The 23,970-nt window shown below is 38.6% G+C and overlaps 1 protein-coding gene across 2 annotated transcripts in view; it reads left to right on the forward strand.

The window, feature by feature from the left end:
* Positions 1 to 23,970, forward strand: part of NRP2 (neuropilin 2) — a 95,065-nt gene that overhangs the window by 57,672 nt on the left and 13,423 nt on the right. For both annotated transcript variants that reach the window (XM_069983422.1, XM_069983424.1), the window contains exons 11-15: positions 6,649 to 6,753; positions 7,541 to 7,681; positions 10,987 to 11,252; positions 15,530 to 15,626; positions 17,079 to 17,117. In XM_069983422.1, the coding sequence (XP_069839523.1) occupies positions 6,649 to 6,753; positions 7,541 to 7,681; positions 10,987 to 11,252; positions 15,530 to 15,626; positions 17,079 to 17,117 (648 nt within the window). The remainder of the gene's footprint in view (positions 1 to 6,648; positions 6,754 to 7,540; positions 7,682 to 10,986; positions 11,253 to 15,529; positions 15,627 to 17,078; positions 17,118 to 23,970) is intronic.

The raw sequence follows: 23,970 nt of genomic DNA on the forward strand, positions 1-23,970 counted from the left end.
CCAGCTTCTAAATATGTGACTCTTTGATACTGTATTGTAAAGGATGCTTGTTACAGTGTTTGCTTATGAAACATTGAAAAACCTATCTCTGTTAACCAGATGTTCCTCCGTGACAGCCCCTGGAATTATACGAAACCACATCTGGGAAACACATCTCACTAAATTGTCATTGCCGGAAGTAGAAAAGATGGGTCCTTAATATATTACTTTGCAATTACCTACCTAAAAACATAACTCATCTTTTTTTTTTTATTATTGCATAAATTTACAATTGCAAAAATCCATGAACCTTGTCTTAGACCTCTGGATGTAGGTGAAAATGTCAAGTTGCTGTAGCTGTCAGCAATATGTTATGAAGATGATTGACTGCTGTAGTAAAAGCACATACTTTCACCATATTGCTAAATAAATTCCAAATTGTCATGGCAATATATATATATATATATATATATATATATATAATTTTTTATGAACATGGGATTTTCCGGTGTACATAAGATGAGGGGCTATTTTTATCCTTGATATAAACACTTTATCATGACCTGTGGAATCTTAGATATGAAATATGAGTGTATGAGTGCTCACTTCCTAATCCCGCCTGTCTTCACCTTATTCTTACTTTCAAAAAAACTTTGAAAACAAATCTCTCCTCTTCAATATTACATTCATGATCTAAGCTATGTGAGTGAGGATGACAGCTGGCACCTCTATGTTCTTTCCTTTTCCGCCAGTCTCAGATACCATAGGACTGGCTGCCTGGGGTTAATAGCTGGCCAGCTCTAGGCTGAGGTTACGGCTTACTAAAGGTTGAGCATATCGGATGTCTTTGGGTCACTAAAGGAAGAGGCACTCCGGTCACGGTTTTTAACTCCCTAGTGAGCTGCCATCTGATGTTCCACTAGAGACTGTAACGTTCACATAACTCTGGTTAGCTAAACACGAAGGACTCCACATGACTTGGCCCCTTTTAAACCCATGTAATGCCCAGTGGGGGCTGTCACTTTTCTTGTCAGTATACTTGGTGATGGATTGTTTTAACATGTAACGTGTAATTTGTGTGAATAAGAACAATTAAATGGAGTGGCAGAACCTTGATTCAACCCTAGATTCTCCATCTAGCAAGTAGTTGACAAGGGCTAAAGATTTGCCATCTGCCGGCATGTCACTTTATTTCAGAGCTGCAAAAGGAAAGTTACATTGTTTAATAAAAAAAATATAGCACTAATACAACAGGAGGAATTTACTATTCCTCAATTACAATTTTGTGGAGCACCAAAGCAACCATGCCATTTAGTAATAGTGTACACTATATAGTGTCGGACAGCCAGCAAACAATTTACTATGTTCACATAAAGCCTTTAATTAGTGCAAATTGCACAATCACCGTAAAATAGTGCTATTTTTGCCACTTTTTTAAACCAAAGCAATTTGCTGCAAAATAGCACTAATGAAATTCTATGTGTGAACATAGCCTAATAGAAACAGTCACTTTAAATGGCATATTTTAACATGTAGTAACAGGCCTTTCCTGATACATTTGTGAACTAGCACTTCAGACTGGGATCTAACATAGCTGCTTAAACGAGAGTAAACTGGCACCAGCCCAACTCCTGAACACCTGACGACTCATTCTCCTGGTCCAGCTACCTTCTGATGTGTTCCGCTGCTATAAGCCATGCCCTGCATCTGCTATGGATCTTTTTTTTTTTGAAGTTCCGAGCGTCTGCTTTCAATTACTGCACTGCTGGGCGTCTCAATCTGGAATTTCTTTCTGCTGCTGGTCTGTGCTCAGAAGGGGGACTTCTTCTCTTCACTTTCTATTTCGCACACCGCAGCGTCTGATTCCGTTATTTCAGGCAATTCTCAGCATTCTAGTACAATAACGAGCTACATAAACAATTCTTACGTCAGCCGCCGATCACGTGCTTCTGTAGCTGTGAGCGGATATATGTGTCATTGAAGAGTTAAAGGTGAAGTTATGTACTTTTGAGGTCATTTGAATAATGAGAAAATTCAGACAGTGAACGGATTGATGCAAAAACAAAAAATCATTTAATCTAGTTAAGAATTAATAAATATGTGTTCCGTGCTCTCACCCATGCCTTCTGTTTAAAGTGGAAGCAAATTACTATGACAGGTCCGATGGATCCAAAAACTCAATGACAAACTCCATAAACTGGCTCAGGTATGCTTGTCTGCCAGTCTGGAGATGCAGACTGTGCTACTCTTGCTGTCAACAATATCACAAAGGCCGACAGCCCTCTGATGAGGCTCTCAAGCCAATGGGGAACACAGTTTTGCCCAAGTAATTTATTGTATCACTTTTCTTAAAATTAATGTTGAAATTAAAGGAAAAGTCCGGCAGATTATAAAATCCGGCAGCGAAACTGATTACAATTACTTACTTAACTCTTCCTATGCCCGCAGTGAGTGGCGGGACCCCCGTTAGAAGTCATTTTCCCCTGATGTGATGACGCCATGACCTGGGGGGAAAGGCTTGGCCTGGCTGATGGACTGGCCACCCAGCCAATCAGTCACTGGAGCGGCGTCCCAGTCACTGACTGACTGAGCGGCCAGTCCATCAGCTGGGTCTTGACATGTCAGCTCCGAAGATCCCTGAGCCCAGCAGGGGTCCTGAAGCCGATCCCGCCGCTCATCGCAGGCACAGGGAGAGGTAAGTTAGTACTTGTTATCAATTTTCCCCCCTGCCTGCTGCCGGATTTTATAATCCGCCGGACTTCTCCTTTAATGGCAATAAGGGAAATAAATAATTCTTGGTATAAGCATTTTTTAGCTTTATGTTATACTTATACTTGTATACAATGTTATACACAAACTACTTTCCATTTGTATTGTCAGTTGTAGCTGTCAGGGTTTTTTTTTTTTTTTTTTTTTTTTTTGCATCTTTTATAAATGACAAAGCCTTTGAATTGCACATCTTCCAGATATGGGTGTATCCTTATTATTGTTATCATGAAAAGAGCCACAAATACACATGACTCTTAAAATACCATATCATTAAATAGAGTCTCTTCTGGTTCTCCTGTGATGTTCCCTAGGGTGTCACTGTTGCTGGTAAACAGCTGTAAAGTCTTATACAATATTGTCACAGGAATTACTTTAGAATCTTAAACTAAAATAAATGTGTTTACTTGGGTTTGGACGTGCCCCAATCTCATTTTAATCATCTTTGTTATATTGATGGAGTGAATCTAGAAAGTTCTTTTCTAATTGCATCTAGAAGAAAATGTTAACCATCGGGACAGGGGGGCACAACTGTAAACCATTATTAAATATGTTATATATGGTGAACCATGTGTAGACTATCCCGTCTAATCAATCTTTTAGCAATATACATACTGTATATCCATAAATTGGTAAAATAATATAGAATTAGCTGCATAGTGAACTTCTGCATAGACTTCTGTGTGTCAAGGTTTTTTTTTTTTAAGCATGGAAGCGTAATTGGCTGTAATAGGGGTATTAGGACGATGTGAGGAAGTTATTAGAGGCATACCAAATGGTTATTACATAGGTTACAGGATCCAGACTAGACAAAGGAAATACATTTAAAATTAACAAACTTTATATAGGAAAACACTTTAGGCTTGGTTTCCATAATTGCTGAGTAGTGATAATCAATCAGGAAGTTCTTTTGATTAGTGCTAACATATTACTTTTGGATTTCTTCTTGAATATTATGCACAATGGCTGCATAGTAATCGAGAATATTTTATAATCTAGAACCTCTCTGGTCCCTTTATGTAAATAAGGAGACTTTTGATCTATGTAAAAAAAAAAAAGTTTTCTTTTAGTCATGGGTGACCTTAGGTACCCCAACACTTTTTTTTTGCTATACTCCCATTGCTATCTACTCCCCTACCGTGACCACCATTACCTTTCACCCCTCCTCACGTTATATTATGTTTAGAGTTACTATTTTCATTTTTCTGTAGAATGTTGTAATCGATTATAAAGAGGTTTCACACCATGTCATGTCAGCCCTCCTCCTCGTGTCCTCTACTTTTCTACCACACTGTGGGCCTCTAGGCATGTGGTTGGCAAGTTTCCTTTCGCAACAGTTATTTATAAGTAAGATAGAACTTCTCTGAAAGGAAATGTCTCCACCGTCTTCCGCTTATTAATTAGCAACTATTCTCGGCCACTTCCCATTCACACCAAGCACCTCTGACTTTGAACTGCACTCTGATTACTCACTACAGTTCTATGCTGTGTATGAAATATCATAACCCATGCCTGACACCGTACATAGTGTTTAAACCACAACTACAAAGTAAGGAAGTAAAACGTTTGCCAAGATTCATATTTGATTCAACTTGCTGACTACCCTGACACTTTATCTTGCCTTAACATCAGAAATAAGAGTGTGATGGTTCTCAGCAGACCCACGTAGTGCTTACATGCAATTCTATAAGTATTCTCTGCTGTATTCCATGTAATAACTGATGGAAAAACTGGAGTAAAAGCCACAAGTTGTATTTTTTTCTACTAGCCATTTCACGTTTCAGACATGGATTCCTAAAACTTCATATGACATTGGACACCTTGACTTGAGAATTTACTGAGTGGCTGACCACGTACAGTGGCCATTTCCATTCACCCATAAAAGTTTAAATTTAAACCCCTTAAAAACAACACTTCTAGGATGTCCATCAGCTGGTGTCTTAAAATGCATTCATAGAAAGAAATACAAATGAAAGCCCTGCCTTGACATTCAGTCATCTCGGAGATGTTTTACAACAGGATTTCATGGCGATGACTACGTAGTATGAAAGTATGAAATCATTCTTGACTAACATCAATCTTTATTTGGTGTCAACTATTTTAATACAATACGTGTCATACTTTGCAACAGGAAAGATAAATGTCAACATGATCACTGTGTCAAAATGGCACTTGTTTTGTATTTGCTTAGCATTGTAACTTCAGACCATCAGACTTACGTATGAGGGCTTTCCAATTTTCCCCATTAAATAATGTCATGGAGGTAAAGGGTTAGACATATTGATCTTTAATCCCTAACGAGATTTGGCAGTGGCAAACTCCAGCTACCCCTCCCCCCCCAACCCATTAAAGAACATGAATTCTTGGTCAGTGGTGCAAATGTATGAGAAAATCAGAAATAACTGTTTGCCTGTTTGGCCTTTGGTTACATAGGTTTCTATAAGGTAAATAGAATTAACTAACCATCATATTGTATAACAATCTGAATATGTAGCTGAGACAAAAATTGTATTAGCTGTCACTCTTAATATTCACTAAGAACAGACTTGGTTGGAAAACAAGTCATACTTATTTGTGTGTCGGCATTAAAGTTCTTTGAGCATTTTTAAAATTCCCTAGTTGGAGATATAGGATCCGTTGTATGGGTGTGTAGCACGGAAGACCCCATCCTGGAGTTTACAAGAAACAGATTGCATGGCCTGATAGTATTACCCGTGTTTTCCCTTATGAGTAATCTCTGAGAGTCTGGAGATGTATACTCATCTAATGTATTATTCTACTGTGCAGCACTTTAAATCCATCTCACCAACGAAACAAAAATTCCTTTTATAAGTGCCTAGTCCAACAATTCCTTAGGGCTGTGTTCTCGAGCAGCAGGCAGCTAGAGTATAGTGTATTTTAAAGTAGTTTTTTGCCTGTTCAAATGACAAGTTCCTTTTTTTATAGTACAATAGCTTTATCAGGGATATATGTGTATGTGGTATTGTAAAACCGGTCTCTCTTTCACTAGAAACTCCAACGATTGTTGATATTAATAAGACCAGTAAATGCTTAAGACATGGAACAGACATTGCTCATGTTAAACTTATATAGGCATCTGGTAAAGACATTTCTTCTTTTAAAATCAACAACCTGGCATTAAATAGTGAGCCATCTGCTAATCCCGACTACTCTATTAATACATTACCTTTTATAGTATTGCCTCCGTCTTTCAAATTCTGTGCAAACTTCAGACCTGCTAACTAGAACAAAGAATGAGAGCTACCGTTGGTTGAAAATGAAGAATCTGACCGAAGAGAGCGCGCAGATCAAAGGATGCAGATTTTTTTTTTTTTAGACTCAAGAGGGAAATTATCCTCAGATCACAGATTTTGGCTGCTTTTTGTTCCATTCACATTCAGCTTTCTCAATGTACAACTCATGGGCGTAATAGTAGAGTCATCTTTTAACTTTTTCAGCACCGTCTGAAGCCCATCTTTTATCATTATGAAGCAAAGGTGCTTATCGTCTCCAAAAACTAAACTTTCTGCTTATTCAAAATGAAATTTTACAGGAGTTTAAATTACACCAAATTGCAATCTTTAGGCAAATTTTTGGAAATTATTACCTGTCCCTTCTGCCGTTACATGGGCTCCAGGACTGCATTGCAGCATAGTCTATAAAGAGCTTATTGATTCAGAAAATAGGAGGACAGGTATGGGCAGCAGTCACCATGTAGACGTCCATAGCGTGATGCCATGCTATAGGGAACTCAGTGCACAGTGTAACACCTAAGATTTTAGAATTCAGGCATCATTTTGCTCAGCTGAAAAGTTTTCTTTTTCACATAAATTAGCTTTTTGATTTATTCAATTAAATTAAATTAGAATTTGATTAATAAAACCTTGATGTACCATTTTTCAGAAATGGCACCTACCTCAGAAACAGTGAAACCAACCATGAAGATTGAAGAGACGACCACACAAGTAGCGATGGAAGAGGAAACCAGCGAATCCATAGATCCTGAAGGTAGTGTTACACACATAAATAATTTAAGTGTATACTTACAGAAAGAGGTTATCCAGTTGTTTAGCTGTTTATGTAACCTCTTTAAGGTCTCTATACAAATTGGATATATGTCACTCAAACCCTTTCATTTTTCACGACCAGCTAACCATATTACGTGTATGAAGGCATCCTGACAAATTTACAAATTGATGATATTGTTGACTGATAGGTCACCTGTAGACTTTAATGCACAGAACCGCATACTTGCACAGCTAACTGACTATTCAATCTCTGCCTAGTTGTGGCAGAACAAGGTCATGGGACAGGCATTTTTGGGATATATGTGCCATAAATTTCCTTAGTGGCAAAAGTACAATTTTCAAATCTTTCCTAGTAAGGTAGATATAGTCTTTATGAAACCATGATGTTGAGGTGTAGAGGTGATAAATAATAAATAAACTCATATAGTTAATAATAGGAGTACTGCAGGCAGCGCCATCTCCACTAGGTCCCAATAAAGCTTTAGTAGGGTTTAGTGTTGTATAGTGGATACTCGCTTATTATTTGCAGGCCAAGCTTCTTCATCTTGTTTTCTAACCTTGTTTTGTTGGTGGGATTAGATGGGCTTCTGTCTATCAAAACTAACATCAAGATTAAGGCATGTGAGCAAACTAAAAGGATCCCAGAAGATGGAGGTTTATGGTCTACAATGTTCTAGCAATTTAACAATGGAAAATGGAGGCTTAGCTAAGTGCACAGTAACCAAAGCAAGGGAAAAAAATGTATTTCTTCTTCTTCTTTTTTAAAGATTGTGTGGTTCCATCGGGATTTAATTGCAATTTCGACCATTCCGAAGATGTTTGCAGCTGGACACACGATATTAAGGCTAACTTTACCTGGTCATTTCATCCCAACAGCACCTGGATGGGACATTATGGCTCCATTCCTGGTAAGTATGAACACATCACGCATACATGTTGAATGTACATATATTCTATAAATATGCATACGGTTTTAAGACATATGACACATCTCCAAACCAACAGGGTAACTGTCTATTGCAGACAATCTGTAATGTCTTACTGATGGATATACAACATTACAGCAACCATACTTGTAATTTTAGAACACCAAAGTGATGTATCTAAGATAAAGCATTCCATTATTTCCTGGCCCCCCGCTGTGTAAAATGGTCATAGAGTATAATGATATAGAGGTTTCCAATCTGCCTCCAAACTCCAACAGCTCATTCTATTTTATTGGAACGTGATGTATTGTATAATGATGCTGAAAATCTTATTTTCATCCACCTACAAGGTTTTCCTTTACTCACAGTTTATAGAAAAGGTATAGTTACACCTCACTCCTCAGCATGACCCATTTTAATGGCTTACCTCATTCTCATGTTTTGTTGAAAAGATTTTCCCTTCTCCATATAAAGACAGAGCTTTTATTACAGTTTCCATTTAGTATAGCTAGCCCTCTAAGTAGGAATTGGCAGCCTTCAGTGTTGCACATGTAAAGAACTACATATCCCATAATTCCTCTGCAGGTTCTACTCACTGACAGCTGTCTTCTCCTTACAGAACAGTTATAGCCTAACAAGCAATAAATCATATTCAAGGACATATATTTATTTCCAGGCGTATTGGCTTTGGACGTATTTCACTATTACTTATGGGGGTTGATAATCCATTTTGGACCCCTCAGGCAGAAAATGTCTGCATGCAGCAATAGAAAGAACACTTACCAAAGGTCTCAGTAGAAATCACTGCCTGCCCATCTCCATCAGCCTAATAATGTTTAATTAATATAATGAGCCTTTTGCATGAAGGGAAGGACCTATTTTTATAACCTATGCTGGATTTCGCTTTTCATTTCCTCTCCCCTGGGATATTATAATTGCCTGTTATTTTGTTAACCTTTTGTGTACCTCCAGAAAGACAGCTTTTGGTTCCAGACATCAGAAACGGGCTGTTTACTATACATATACATTTCACTGTTAAATATACAAATGATAGATAGATAGATAGATAGATAGATCACTCTCCTATTTTCTTTTCGGCCATCCTGTTTGCTGTCATCCATGCCTAGTTATAAGTAAAAACAGGTGTGGACGCCAGTAGAAGGAAGATGTTTCACTTGGCCTTTACTACAAATGAAAAGAATGAATAAGCATTAAAATGTTTTCCTACAGAACAGTTAAAGACACAATGATATGGTGGTCTGCATAACTATGTGCACATGATCCTATTTCCTATTTGGTTGTTACTAGCGAGGAACAAATCAGTTGAGCATATTGCACCCAGTTTAATGAATAGAGTAAGCAGCAGTGCAAACAGTGAATGTGCACTGAGCAGGGAGGATTACAGTGTATGCCTCACTGCTCAGTGTACAGAAGCCTTCACTCCTGGCTTTGTCTGAATCAGATTTTTGGGGGATTTTTTTACAGGCAAGTCACATACAGGAGCTGGGGCAGGGGTTCTCTTCTCCTGTATACCGAGCAGCAAGGTATACACTGTATGTCTTGCTGCTCAGTTTACATTGGTTGGGCAGGGCACATGTGTGTAACCTGGAGGTAGGTGGCTATGCTGTATGCATTATACCAGGGCTACAGTGTATGCCTCTTTGCTCAATGTATTTAGAGCAGGGGCGCCTGTGTTTGTCCCTGTTCCTGTGCAATTCAAAATCAACACATGTTGATTGTAAATTTTCCTGTATTCAAACAAGGAAAGATCTATCAGTTAAGGCTGGTAAGGTGGCGAGAAGCCACCAGGGATATGAAAGTGATGACAGATTACCTTTAAAAAGTGTCTAGATTTTCATCCAAAGATGGTGTCACCTGTCTGTGGCCTGTGGCTGGTACTGCAGCTTAGCTCCATTTAAGTGACTGAGGCTGAGCTGTAATGCCAGACATAGTCTGTGTATTATTTATTTTTATTTTTTTTTTTTGGGGGGGGGGGGGGATATTTTTTGCCACTCTTATATAACACTTTCTGTCTGGTTTGATGACTTTTATAGTTGATACATGGTTGTATATTTGTACAGCTCACTTACATGTATGTTGCAGCATAAAAAATGCTTGGATAGAAAAGTTATGTTAAGCCAGTGACTTTACCCCAGCAGAATAGCTGTTTTGGTGTCATGCACTCTGACTACTTTGGGAATAGTCATATGGCTAAGGTTAAAGTGCTACTGACCTAATATTGTACTGCTCTTTGTAGTTCCCTTTTTTATCTTGCAGCCATGTTAAAATTATTAAATATAGGATATCATTGCATATGAACAGAAAGCCCTTAGTGTTCTTGGCTCCATACAGAAGCTTCTCTCATGCATCAAAACTTTGCCAGTAAAGACAGATTTGTCACAGGCCTTGTTAATGCCTTTCATGCTTGAGGACCAAGAATTCCCACAGCAGTCACATCTGACAGCGGACACAGGGGATATCTGTGTGTCTACAACAAAGCACTGACATTGGAAACTTGTGGCTTTTGGGTGGTTGGGACACACCTTCCCTTTTGTTCCACTTTACTAAAAAAGGACCTTTTAGTTTAAGCCACCTAGAAGGTCAATGTAATTTCTAAAGTATTCTTGGAATAGACTTTTTGTGCTGTACACAAATAATATATGGCATGGTACTATACAGCAATTTTCTTATTCAGCATTGCCTGTGATCGGCTTTACTCTTTGCTCCCTATTGCTTATAAACTGTATTGCTTAGTATACTGACCACAGGTTTTTCTGAAAATACATTGTACTGCCTGACATGAGTACAGCTACTTTCAGACTTTATTTTTAGGATCCAGACCCAAGAAAAGGGGCTAGAGATGCTCTCAGTTCAGGGTGGTCTCGGTCTTTGATGAAAGACAACAGCAGCTTAAGAAGAAGCAGCTGTTATTAGCTTTCTGGGCATGAAAAACAAGAGTTTTATCAGTGTTTAGACCAGGATATGCTCAGATTTAAACAAATGCATGCCTATTTTGTTAGTTTAACTTTGTGTCAGCCACCATTGTTGTTTTTTTTTGTATCATTGTAGAGGTTGTAGCATTGACATCCTACAGGTTGCATTGATATGTTAATAGATGATCAGAAGAGTGTTCAGTGGTATTACATACTATAAGTATTATCCACATGGACTCCATGGCATAGGAAGAAAGAAGTGGCTGAAATTTGGCTTTTATAAAAAAAAAAAAAAAAAAAAAAAAAAAATAGTGGTCAATAATTAAAAATTTTGTTGTTTTTACCTTTTCACAGCCAACAGTAAAAACTATCTGAGACTGCCCAGCAGTGGAAGGAGAGAGGGGCAACATGCCCGTTTACTTAGCCCCAGAGTGCATCAGCCCAGGTGTGCCTTCTGCTTGGCCTTCCGTTATAGAGCATCAGGAACCAGTGGTGCCACATTGCGAGTGCTCAGGAACTCAAGCCAAGAGAACAGTTTGCTGTGGAAAATAAGAGAAGAACCAGGAACTGAATGGAAAGATGGAAGAATCCTTCTGACAAGCTACGATGGAGATTACCAGGTATGCAAGTTTATCTTAAAGGCAATGTCCACATTAGAAAACCAATTTACACATATCCTATCAGTGAGTTAATAAAAGGGGCTACTCTTTTTGAGATCCTCATCTCTTGGGAGCAGAAAAACTTGTTTATTTGGTTGTACAACGTTAACATGTTTCGGGAGAGTATCCTCCCTTCCTCAGAACCAAAGTGCATATAGGTAGAGTATATGGACATACATTCATCTGGATATATCTGACATACAGTGAGCAGCAAAATATCCCATTCTTACCCAGTTTTACATTCTCGGTCTCCAAGATCAACTCTCAGAATCTGAGCTAATTTTGTAAATGTACTTGGAATCTCAGCAGATCCACCATAATACAGTAATTCTGCGTAATCTTTCTTAAGCTTCACATGAAGAAAAACCAAGATTGGTTTGTCCTAGGTATCGCTGTGGTTCTCCATCTGTCTCTTTTCCCAGTTGTGCCTCTCATCATCATAGCAGTTAGTTTGCGTGTCACCTGGATATAGCAAAGTATCCTTGATTACTGAGAGTCCTAAATTTGTTCTAAGCGCCATTAGTGTGAATTTGCAAGCCCCGATGCTCGGCAGCATGCATATATCATGAGGTTAATAAATTGTCAGTGGGCTCTCGGAGACAATCCAACTTCCAGGAGATTTGAGTTAAAGGGACAGTTCTGGCAGATATGCAATAAGAGATTTGTATTAAGAGGATTTATAGTGTTTATTTTAATATTACAGGAGAATCTGGATGGCTCCCATCGGAGACTTCAGTTAAGCAGAGTTGTTTTCATTCTGTTTCTGGTGTTGTTATAGCAACTAAATGGTACGCTGCTTGTTATTCAGAAAGCACTGATCTATAGCAGCATTTGGGTCTTTGTGGATGGCATTAGGCTTTTGATGTATTCGGCAGAACGTTGAAGTCTTGTTTTGCTAAGAAAAAAAAGTGTTCTCCACTCCCCGTAGCTTCGACATGTAGGTATCAGCTCTCTGTTCCGAGTGTGATTGTAATCTAATAGAGATGACACCTAGGCACAAACAGACAGTGTAAGTGGAATAAAGACAATCTTTGAAGAGTACATGAATATTATCCAATGCGTTACAAGAGCTGATTTTTTTATGACTTGATGGCAGCAGTTTTTGAATATTCTTCTCACTTTTTATGAGAAATGTGTATAGAGTAGGAGCCACTCCTTTCATCTAGTCCATCAATAATACTGCCCCAGCTATACTGCCTCTTCATGTGGAAGGGGGAATTGCAGGATTTATATCAGAATTTATATAATTGGTGGAGGATGAGTTATATAGCCAGTACCCGTGTTACAGTTACCATGCGCCATGTAAACCAGTTGGATATAAAAAATGACAATGACATTGTATTAATAAAGCATCTGCATTCATCCACAACATTCTAGCAGTAGTAACAACAATAGGGCTGGATGCAGGGTTCAAACATGGGGAGGAATGTACAGTTTGCTTTATATTGTCACACCCTTTGCCACTCTCTTAGATATAAGCGACGCCATTAACAGAAAGAGGAAAATAAAAATGGAGCATAGAAGCACCTCTGCATGCTTCAGAACAAATATATTCTTGCTTTCTCAGTATAGGTCAGGTGTTCACTGCCATTATACAGTCGGCATACTTGTAAGTGGACAATCAGATTAGAATCTACAAATTCATCGATTTTGAATTGACTGTATTTAGCTTTCTGCAATTCATGTGGTTTAGTCAGTATACACACACACACATATATATATACTCACTCTGTGGGGCCTATACCACTCTGTGTTATCAGGAAGGGAATGCAGTGTAAGCAAACACCAATATAGTGATGTACTAATCATTATAAGGCATGCATTGTCTGTACTCACAGGACGCTGCACAGACACCGACTGAAACTTCTTCTTTCCAGTGTGTCATGGGTAATGACCAATAGTCACGTGAATACAAATGTGTACAGTCATTTCCAGCTCATTCAGTGCACAATAACACATGATTAGTAGATTATTAATCCTCATGAGAACTAAGAGGTAGACATCTGAATCTGCAGTTTGTAAAGAAAAAGAATGCCTACTTGTCCTAACTATTGCATTTCCACAGAGATGAGTAGTTGTGTTGATATGCCGGTCAGGCTACCTGTCACATTCACTTCTGCTGCTAGGGGAGGCCTTAAGCTTGCTTCTTTGGATCTCTGTAAAACAGCTCAATGCCGCCATTTCCCCAGCCTAGAAGACTGCATGTACTGGTAACTACGTGCGCTATAATCTGTGAAGCTTCAGGAAAGTAAGGCTTTTGTACAGCAATTGTTCTACACATTTACATGATAATGCAGGGATGAAGTTCAGCAAATACAACTGATGCAAATGATGTGCAGATATGTAGAAGGTGTTACTGCTAAATATTGTGTAAATTAACACCTCTAAGGATAAAATGTGAAGAGGAGAGGATGTGCGATATCGAAGGTACAATCTGTAAAATTATAGACGTCAATGATTTCCTGTGTCAGTCACACATACACAGTATCAGTACAGAAACATGAGCAATGTCACTGGGTGATAATAAGGGTGGAATACGACATACAATGTTCTTGTCAATGAATGTATCTATAGGTAGGTGCGAAAACATGGGACATGTAGGGTTGGCATTTTCGGTCCAGGCGTCATACCACCCTTCACTTTGGCAAAGGGTTCTTGTATCTTCCACTTTTCCATTAGCGCTTATTTCTTCTTCAACCTGATTACGTGATCATTTCACCACACTCATTTTACATTCATCCCACGGACTGGCTCATATAAATAAAGGAATATGAAATGTCATGATACGCCAAGGCAATTGCATCACTTTCAATCCTCCCTTCTTCATGTAGCATCACTTGGGCTGCAGGCACAGCTTTTTGCTTTGCTGTAAGTAGGAGAGGATTCTAGCAGGAAATTCCTCGCTCGGCGTATTTGACATCTAATTAAATAATCATCTCACTGTTTATGCTAATGACATTTCTCAGTAAAGGGCATAGTTCAAAGTTGAAAGCATCTCTTATAATTTGCTATTAAAAGGCTAAGCTGTCATTTTTCCCTGCGCTGTAGCTTTAAAGGCAGACATGATTGCATTGATTATTGAAGAGGTAAGCAACTGTATTAATCAGCTGTGAGTGAGGAAGTGCCGCCGCGCTGGAAAGAAATTGCATTTTAAATTCTAATTGTTTAGTCCTCAGTCGGAGGGACCTGCAGCTAATGTGCAGCAGCAGGCCTCCTTGTGCTTTTCTTGGTAGCCACTAGCAACTAGCTGTACTGAACACATACTGAAAAATGAGTTCTGAGTATAAATTATGTACATAGCGCTGTCCCTGTAGGACCATACTTAACAAAACAGCCAGTGCACTGACAGCAAGCCAAGCTGTAGTGTGACAGGAGGGGAGAGCTGCCCTTTCCTATGTGCTTTGTCTAGGTTAAATGCAAACAGGTAGAGAAAGCCTGTTGACATTAAAGGGGTTATCCACGATCAGAAAAGCACTGATACTTTTTTACAAAAACAGCACTCAAGGTTGTGTGTGGTATTACAATTTAGCCCCCTATACTTAATGAAACTGATCTGCAAAACTACACTGGAGCCTAGGACAAGAGTAGTGCTGTTTATGGAAGAAAGCAGCCATGTTTTTCCTAGGCCTGGATACCCCTTCAAGTGCAGGCATTCAGTCCTTCAATTCAATTGGAGATTATACTTGCTATACATTATACCAATCCTCCAGGCAGTAGATTTAACACTTCACAAGCAATTCTGTCTAGCTTGGGTAGTGCATTGCAATTTGGTGCCATTCAATATATACCAATATAGCAACCCATAAACAAATATGTAATATAAGTAACCTCTTTTACCCACTGACTTTTGACTTATTTGTCTTGATTATAAATATTGGTTTGGGCTCTACTAGATAATCTCCAGCAACAAGACATGGTGAGCAGTGAACTAGAGAGTGAAGCTCTCAAGCATTTGCTTCTTCCAGCTTTATCTAGCAAATAGTGACGGTCTGGCCCCCAGACCCCAACTGATCACAGTTTTAAAAAAATGGGCACTACTAGATACGTATCCAAAGTAGACTGTAAACTGTAGATGTTGTGGGCAGTTACAGCATTTCAGAATAATTGATAGCAGCCCTGCATCATGTTGATACAATGTTTTTACAACTGATCCTGGATAGGCATATTGACATACAAGGAACCTGTTAGATCCTGATAACATATTCATCTTATTTTTTATCTCCTTTTTATGCTTGCAGGTTGTCATTGAAGGAATTGTTGGTAAAGGCCAATCAGGGGAGATTGCTGTGGATGACATTCGGATAGCTAATGATATCCCACTGGAAAACTGCATGGGTAAGAGGATTAGGAATAGAAAGCCCATAGCTTGACCTAGACTGTTAAAGTGATGTTATTATTGTGCAGTCATATATATGTGTATATAGCAAGCTGCTGCTACAGCTTGGTTTAGTTTCTTCTTGGTGCAATTGTGTACTGTCACATAAAAATGGAAATTTATCAACAATATTGCACACGTTTCTACAATAAGTATAACGGCTCTTTTATTCAACTCAGTGACAAAGTCCTTCATAGGAGAGGCAGTCACTGAGTGAAGTATAGCTGCTACATATAGTAGACTAAAAAGATAGGAAGGGGCAGCTGCTGAGAACAAAAGAGAGAGATGCACAAGAGACTGCTGCTTCTAATAAGTGTTCTATCACCCAAGTGTATACAGCTACACTACTCATTACGACTGTATAATGTCCACCATGCTACTGCTGCTTCTGAGGGTGTGTGAGAGTTAGGAGCAGGAGCTCCTGTTCTATGACAATGAGAGAAGTAAAATGTTTGCTTTTTATGGAAGAATTCTAGATCTGTTTTTTCATGCTTTTGCATCTGCTAAGAAGTCTGACGTTGGTCTTGCAAGTCCTGTATACCATATGGCTACAGTGGACATTATATATCTATTATATGTCCTGACTTAGATAAGTGGCATTCCAAAGATCTGAACCAGAAAATTACAATTCAAGGAAATAATTGTTCCTTCTGACAAGGGTGGGTTATTGATTATAGATTTTTACTTTGAGCTTTGCCAGATGCCCACGGGTACAATGTCACATTCCCTTGGTCAGAACAATTAGACTCAGCATTTTCATTGTAGACAGGGATGTATAACTGTGGTAGCAAGATTAGAATCATGGGAAATGTAGTTCTCTATGACTTAAGGCCCTATTCCACCAGCAGATCTGATGACAGATTATCTGCCAAAGATTTGAAGCCAAACCCAGGAACAGACTATAGACAGAGAACAGGTCATAAAGGAAAGACTGGATTTCTCCTCTTTTCAAATCCACTCCTGGGTTTGGCTTCAAATCTTTTGCAGATAATCTGTCATCAGATCTGTTGGTGGAATAGGGCCCTTACACTAAATCTTGTGGTGTGTATAATTACTGGCGATGAGATCATAATTGTCTTATTACATTTAAAGATGACACAGCAGTGAGGATATTGCACTGGGTTTCATGGAGTATAGATGGAACACCTAATCAATACACATCTCTAGCACACATGCTGCATCGACAGTGCATATTAAATGAAATGTAATGAATCCAGAGGGAGGTTTGTGCTTGTATCTGAAATTAACTTACTAATGTGGTTTACGGCAAGGTATCTATGAGGGCCATGTTCTAACAGGAGCCTAAGCTCTTCTAATGCAGCAGTGTTAAATAAAGTGATGTATATGTAATAGTGACAAACACATGACTTATTTTCATCTAAAAAATAAAATGTATTTTTTTTTTATTTTAGAACCAATCTCCGCTTTTCCCAAACCAACTGTATATCCAGGTGAGCATTTTAGTATTGTGTATACTTTTTAGTTACAATATGGGTTATAACTAGTGGGATTTAGGCTTAAAAGGGTTTTCCAGGGAAAACTTATTGATTGTCTATTTACAGGATCGGTCATCAATAACTGATTAGTTTGGTTTCAATAACCAGCACCCTCACCGTTTGTGCAGTAATGGTGCTGTACATTGTGTAGTGGTGATGATGGGTTACTACTAGAGATGAGCGAACCTTGAGCATGCTCGAGTCCATCCGAACCCGAACTTTCGGCATTTGATTAGCGGTGGCTGCTGAAGTTAGATAAAGCCCTAAGGCTATGTGGAAAACATGGATATAGTCATTGGCTGTATCCATGTTTTCCAGACAACCTTAGAGCTTTCATCAGCAGCCCCAGCTAATCAAATACCGAACGTTTGGGTTCGGATCGACTTGAACTCCAACCCGGTTCGCTCATCTCTAGTTACTACAGAACAGCTATCATTGAAGTGAGGAGCCCAGGCTTCCAGCCCTGTACACTGTTTTTACTTCCGGTGCAACAGTTGTGTAAAACAGGTGTGGGTCCATGAAAAACCCTTTTATTCCACTTATAGGAGTAAAACCATTTCTCTGGAATACCCTTTTGAAGGTTACTATTTTTTTTTTCTTCAAACTTTTAAGGTCATAATGATGTATGATGAGTGTTAATCAGTAAGGTCCCAATTCAGACACCCACCTCTCATCACACTGAGCCCCTTTAGTTTTGGTTACCATTTTTCATCATTTGTTTTTGAGCAGAGTGACACAAAGGCTTGTAGAAGGAGTGCTGTTCATACATAACTAACCCCACATGTGCCAGACATCCAGATATCCACCAATCAAAACCTATAACGTGTCACTAGGACATCATTAAAAGTTTTTGGAAATGATGGCTACCTTGTAAGGTTTTCAATAACTGTAAGGTAATCCTATTTGGCTGCGGAAGAAAAGAAAACAATTGAAACATTCAGCTATATAATATTAGTAACCAACCTAACTACTCACCATATCTTGGATTCCTGGATATCAGTTAGTTTGGACAGTGTTTTTTTGCTTAAAAGTGTTGTTTGAGGATAAAACAAATGGTTGGGGTGGTGTAAAATTAAAAAATAAGTCATACACACCTTCCCCAATCCCCCACAGCTGCAGCGCCAATGTTTCGGATCCCCACTTGTCCCCGCAAGAATTGCTCCACTCAGCCAGCTACTTGCCGCAGCAGTAATTAGCCTTGTTCAGTATGGCAATTTCTGTGGGGTCAACACAGGAACCAGAATAAAATGGTCACAAGAGGGGGCAGGGACCATCGTAACAACAGCTGTGAAATACTGGAGGAGGTAAGTATGACTTTTTTTTTTTTTTGCACCACCCCCAGTTATATTTTTAAATAAAATATCCCCAGACATCTCCTTTAACTTGGAGTTTCAGGTTTTAAGTAAAGTAAGGATTCTCTATTATACAAATTGGTCAGTGTTGTAGGTAAGTGAAAGAAATGATTGAACATTGACGCAGGTTGCCATAAGTTAGTACATACATAGGTGCCATATAAAATATCAAAAGTTAATATATAACAACCTTTATAAGTGTAATAAATTTTGCCTGATGATTATTCAGATATAGTATATAGAATAGATTTTGAGTGGGTGGGTTACATTGTGGTCATAGGCAGATGTCATCACCAGTCTTATGTGTGTCTGGTGAGTCAGATATGTGTAAGTTTCTTGTGAAAAGTGTTACTTGTTGTTTGTCATTAACACTTGATAAATCGTGACTATTAAACTGTTAAAGCTATTTCTGCATTATATTTGCATAGAAGAGATACTTTTATCTGTCTCTAGTCCCAGCGGTTATCATGCTGTTGGTTTGGGTAACTCGAAGACTTTTGACTGACACATGGGTTCTCACCTGGTATAATCACCAGTAGGTCCTATCTGACTGCTGGGCATTGGCTACATAGAAATTAAATATGTCTTCCTTAATAAGCAACTGGAAAGACACAAGGGATTTTTTTTTTACCACCGCTGACCTCAAAGTTGTATGTCAGTAAAAGTGAAAATGTCAATATGCTGTAATGTAAGTGGTCTATCAGCCGTATGATTTTTGGTTTGAGTCCTTATCTCAGCACTAATAGGAAAGCAGAACATGACTTCATTGTAAATCATCCATTAAAAGTAGAGATGATTTAAATTATTATTTATTATTTATTATTATTGTCGTCTACAACATCAGACGGTGCCATGCGTCAGGGCAGTGGCTTTGATGGAGACTGTGTCTGTTATACGAGATCTGTGTTGAAGGGTTTAGCGGTTGTATATGGTTTTTGTCTGTGTCTGTAAAAACATTTTCACTTTTAGTAGTTTTGAGGCAATACTTGTAATGTTAACAATGAAGAAATTTGTCTTGCACTGTTCTTTTTGTTATGCACATACACCTATCCATAGCCAGGTTAAATAGCTCCTCTATAGTGTATACTGAGTTGCATGCTCCACCATACTAGTACGCAATCTATCTATTTATGCATCCCACTTCTGTGAAGCTATAGCATATGATATCATATACTGTATACTTCCCTACCTTGCCTCTTGTATATCCCTAAGGAAAAATAATAATAGTATAAAGAATATAATAGTATTCATGTTCTCACCCTTTTTTAGTGTATTTGACATATTACCTTTACAATAACAAGTGGCCACCCTTGTAAGATATGCAAAAAAGAGTTATCCAAGTGTGGTTTGCAATTAAGCTCCATTCACTTCAATGGAACTGAATTACAAAACCCCACCCAAACTAGAGACGAGAGGGGCTGTCTCAGGAAGAAAGTGGCAATGTTTTTGTAGCGCTGAATAACCTTTTTAAGAGTCTCAAACATGGGAGTAGCCAGATATCCCTTCAATGAAGGACCTAGACAAGGGGTGGCTTCTGTAAGGAAACCACCAGAATATTAAGTGTCCCTTTCAGTCATTATCCAACTCAATTATGAGTCTAAGGAAATGACAAGGGAAAAACCAAAGACAGGTATCCACAGACAGCTGTTTTAGGGTGTTGCCCCTCATCAGTGTGGAGTAGGATTCAGGCTAAGCTAAAATGATCAATGATCTCAGGGGAACCAGCCAAAGAAGACACTGTAGGCTACTCATAAAAGTGCTCAACATAGTGAAAACCAAGGTGCATTGCCCCCTGAGAAATACAAATACAGTATGCATCCTTGTAAGATAGCGAACAACTAAGGTTAGGTTAGTTGGCAAAAAGCTTTTTTTTCTGGAATCCCCTAGAAAAATGTTGATCAATCATGTATAGGATTGCAGTAGGATGTAGATAAGATGCTACACCTGTCATCCATTATCTTTACTGCAGTCAAAGAATAGCTCAGATTAAAAGCCACAATAATGCAATATCTGAGAATATAAAAGTCCAAAATTATTTGGGCAACATTCTGATATGATCAATTATTTTCCCAGACTAAAATTTTACATGTTATTTTGTGATAGGTAAGTGGATATATCACCCATATAGGATAGCCCTTTATAAATAACTGGAAAAAGCATGTCATGTAAAGACTGGCACATAGGTGTTGTGCCAGAATAGATTTAAGGGCCTTTCAAGTCTAGAAAGTTACCTAGTGAAATCAAGATGCAGAGTGCTGGAGGAGCTCTATTGCTGTCATGTCAAAGCTGCGGCTTGAATTAAGCTGCAGTAGCTCCTTCTATGTAGAATGCTGTAAATCTGCAGCCCGACAAATATGCTAAGTGAACGCTGACACCCACGACTCCCCCCTTAGCTTCACTGGCATGTTGTTTTTCTCCTTCAGTTGCTTCTATAACCAAACAAGAAAAAATGCAGTGTTGTGCCAAGACTGTTGTTGAATATTTACTCATGCTCCAGGATTGGAATAATCATGAGTTGTGCAAGAACAGCCTGTCGGCCTTTGTATTTCGTTGGGCTGTCTTTCCACTGGTCATTGTGTTTATCAGCAATATTTGATTTGTCTCCACGGCTGCCGAGAGTCCTCTAGTAGAAAAGCTGAATTATGGACAATTCCTGCTTAGGAGGTCTTTGCTTTTCTGTCTGGCACCTAATTTAGCTATTTTAAGTCCTTCTCTGATACTTTCCATTTATACACGTCTGATTTTTTTTTTTTTTTGTTTCTCCATATTTATCAGCATAATGCTAAAAACCTAAAGTAGAGCCAGTGAAAGCATAGCAACGGTTTGGCTGGATGCTAGAGAATAACTTGTTCTCACACAGTTACTCTAAAAGATCATGAATTATTCATCATAATCTGCCCTGTTTAGTAACAAAGATACACTAAAATAGAAAAGATCTATTACCTTAAAGGGATTTAACATGTACCGTGATTCCCTGCAGCTGCTGTTCTGATTGCTCCTGATCTCCGCTCATCAATGCTGCTTCATTTTCCTGTGACATGTCATCCCCGTAGAAATTGCCCCCTCAGGTATCCCACCTCAGGTCTTATGAGGGCCACATATCACAGGAACCAAGAAGCAGAAGCAAAACCGAAGGGAATCGGGGTAGGTAAGTATCACTTTTATGTATATTGAACCCCCAAACAAATATAAAAAAAAATTGTATCCCTAGACCCAGCCCTAAACAATTAAGTAGAGATGAGTGAATCTCGAGCACGCTCTGGTTCGCCCAAACTCGAACGCTCTGCATTTGACTACCAGTGGCTGAAGATGGAATATGGATGCAGCCCTAGGGAGCCTAGGTATTCATGTTTTTTAGGCAGTTGTAGTCCTGCAACTTCTTGAGTAATCACATGCAGAGCATTCAGGTTCGGATAGACCCAAGTATGCTCGAGATCTCTACAATTAAATAATGGATGTCAATCCAAGGCCTCGTCTATGCTTATCTATGGCACTGAATTATGAAAATCCAAACCTTGGAAAAACCGAATTCAGCAGAAAAATAGTCTAAAATGAATAAGAGGTACGCGTCAGGCCAGATGTCACATTAAAGTTTGATGAATAAATACAATGGCGTACACTGGCATCAATCGTGGTATCTTATACTGTTAGGTAAAACCCAAGATCTATCTATGCATTTAAATTCAACCAATGCTTTCTTTGGAGAATGCAGTTAAAAACCTCCTTGGAACAGGCACGTTCATATAAAATGGTGTCCCGTCCTTTGTTTTGTCTTTTGTCACACAAAATTAAATGTGAAGCCTACCCATGAAAGTTGTTGAATCTGTGTATGCCCATTGCCTCTACGTGATTGTGCCTTGTTATCCAGCTCATTCTTTGTACAGAATACAGTGGGGGTAAATATATGATAGAGGAGATACAAGATACTCTAGATGCTTCCTAGAGTTTGATCTCACAGTTAGGGAGGGGAATTGAGAAAGTTTCAGTGTCACCCATTCATTGCTACAAATAATGAACAAGAAACTGCAAGGCCGGGAAATAGTAATAGCCATGAATCTGCTGCTGGAATGTTCAAGTCCATATCCTTAGCACTTCATTTTATTCAGATTCCTTCCTAGAATAGTAAGGTTTAGTGAATAGGTAAGCAGTACCATTCTGCCTTAGGTCACACTGTTCAACTCTCCCCTGGTACAAAGACATTGTAACCTCAAGATTGTATTACATTTAAGGTCATTAAAGCCATTGAAGAGGAGTCTTCTTATATCCTTATATTATTCTAATTATGGCTATATCCCCTCTTACATCCTGCAGCTCAGCATCCTAATACATGAACATACTCGGCACGGAGTAACATAATGGTTTATTCCAAGTTAAAACAATTAACACCTATCCATGGGGGTGGTGTCAGGGGTCCATGGCCGTGCTATGAGCTGCCAGTCACCATCTCAGTAATACTTTTTATAATTACCATAAATTTAGTTTTTTTCTGTCTCTACCACCATTTTACTAAACGCAATGGGGCTGTAGATGTTATGCAGATGAGGTTGAGCTGCTATTACGCTCACCTCATCCTATTAATATTTTAGTCACTTTTGTATGTAATTAATATTAATAAAGCTGTTCATATTTTGGAGGAGGTGAGTGCAAGCCACAATACTGAACATTTCACTTCTTTTTCTATATAGTCTGCACACACACATCCTCTCAGCCTCTCACATATGAATAGTTACGGAGAGGTTGACTTACCCTTGAAAAGAAAAAAAAGTGAATTGCCTGTTCAAGTTAAGGTGACAAATTAAGAAAGAGAACAGTTTTGCTGAGCAGACAACATATAGACGAATCTACATGATAAGGGATTTGGCTGACCCTGTGTTATTGGAAACTGTATATTTCTTCAAGGTCCAGCTTAGATTCTGTGGTATTTCATACAGCTCCAAGAATTTAGCTGGATGTCTTTCGCTCAACATAAATTTATATGTTGCCAAGGCCGGTCTAGTTCAAGACAAGCAATTTCCCAAAAGTTTGGAAACTCATTCTTGTTTTAGTCAAGTAGATTTAAAGGCATCCTTCTCTTTTTACATTTCTCATTACAAATCATCTCGCACATCAAGTCAGCGGTTCCCATCCCGGTTTATGCACTTCATAAAATTCTGGCAGGCTTTAATGGACAAAATATTTGTAGACAGAGTTTGTTTGAAATTGTTTTTGAGATCTTCAGCTCCATGAACTTACGCAGTTGTAGAATTTATTAATGGCTCCTACTTATGAGGTGCTTAAGAGATGAAAAGATTTTTTTATGAAGGTTTGGGTGGTCATTAATCCTAGGCAGCTCATCACATTACCAGATAAAATTTTTAGTACATGGCTTATTTGTTTAGCTAAATAAGAAAAAAAATCTTTGAAGGACAATTAGTTTGTTGTTAAATCAAACCGCCCTACTATCCACTGTACTCTTG

The sequence above is a fragment of the Dendropsophus ebraccatus genome, chromosome 9 (assembly GCF_027789765.1).
Source record: "Dendropsophus ebraccatus isolate aDenEbr1 chromosome 9, aDenEbr1.pat, whole genome shotgun sequence".
NCBI classification, from domain to species: domain Eukaryota; kingdom Metazoa; phylum Chordata; class Amphibia; order Anura; family Hylidae; genus Dendropsophus; species Dendropsophus ebraccatus.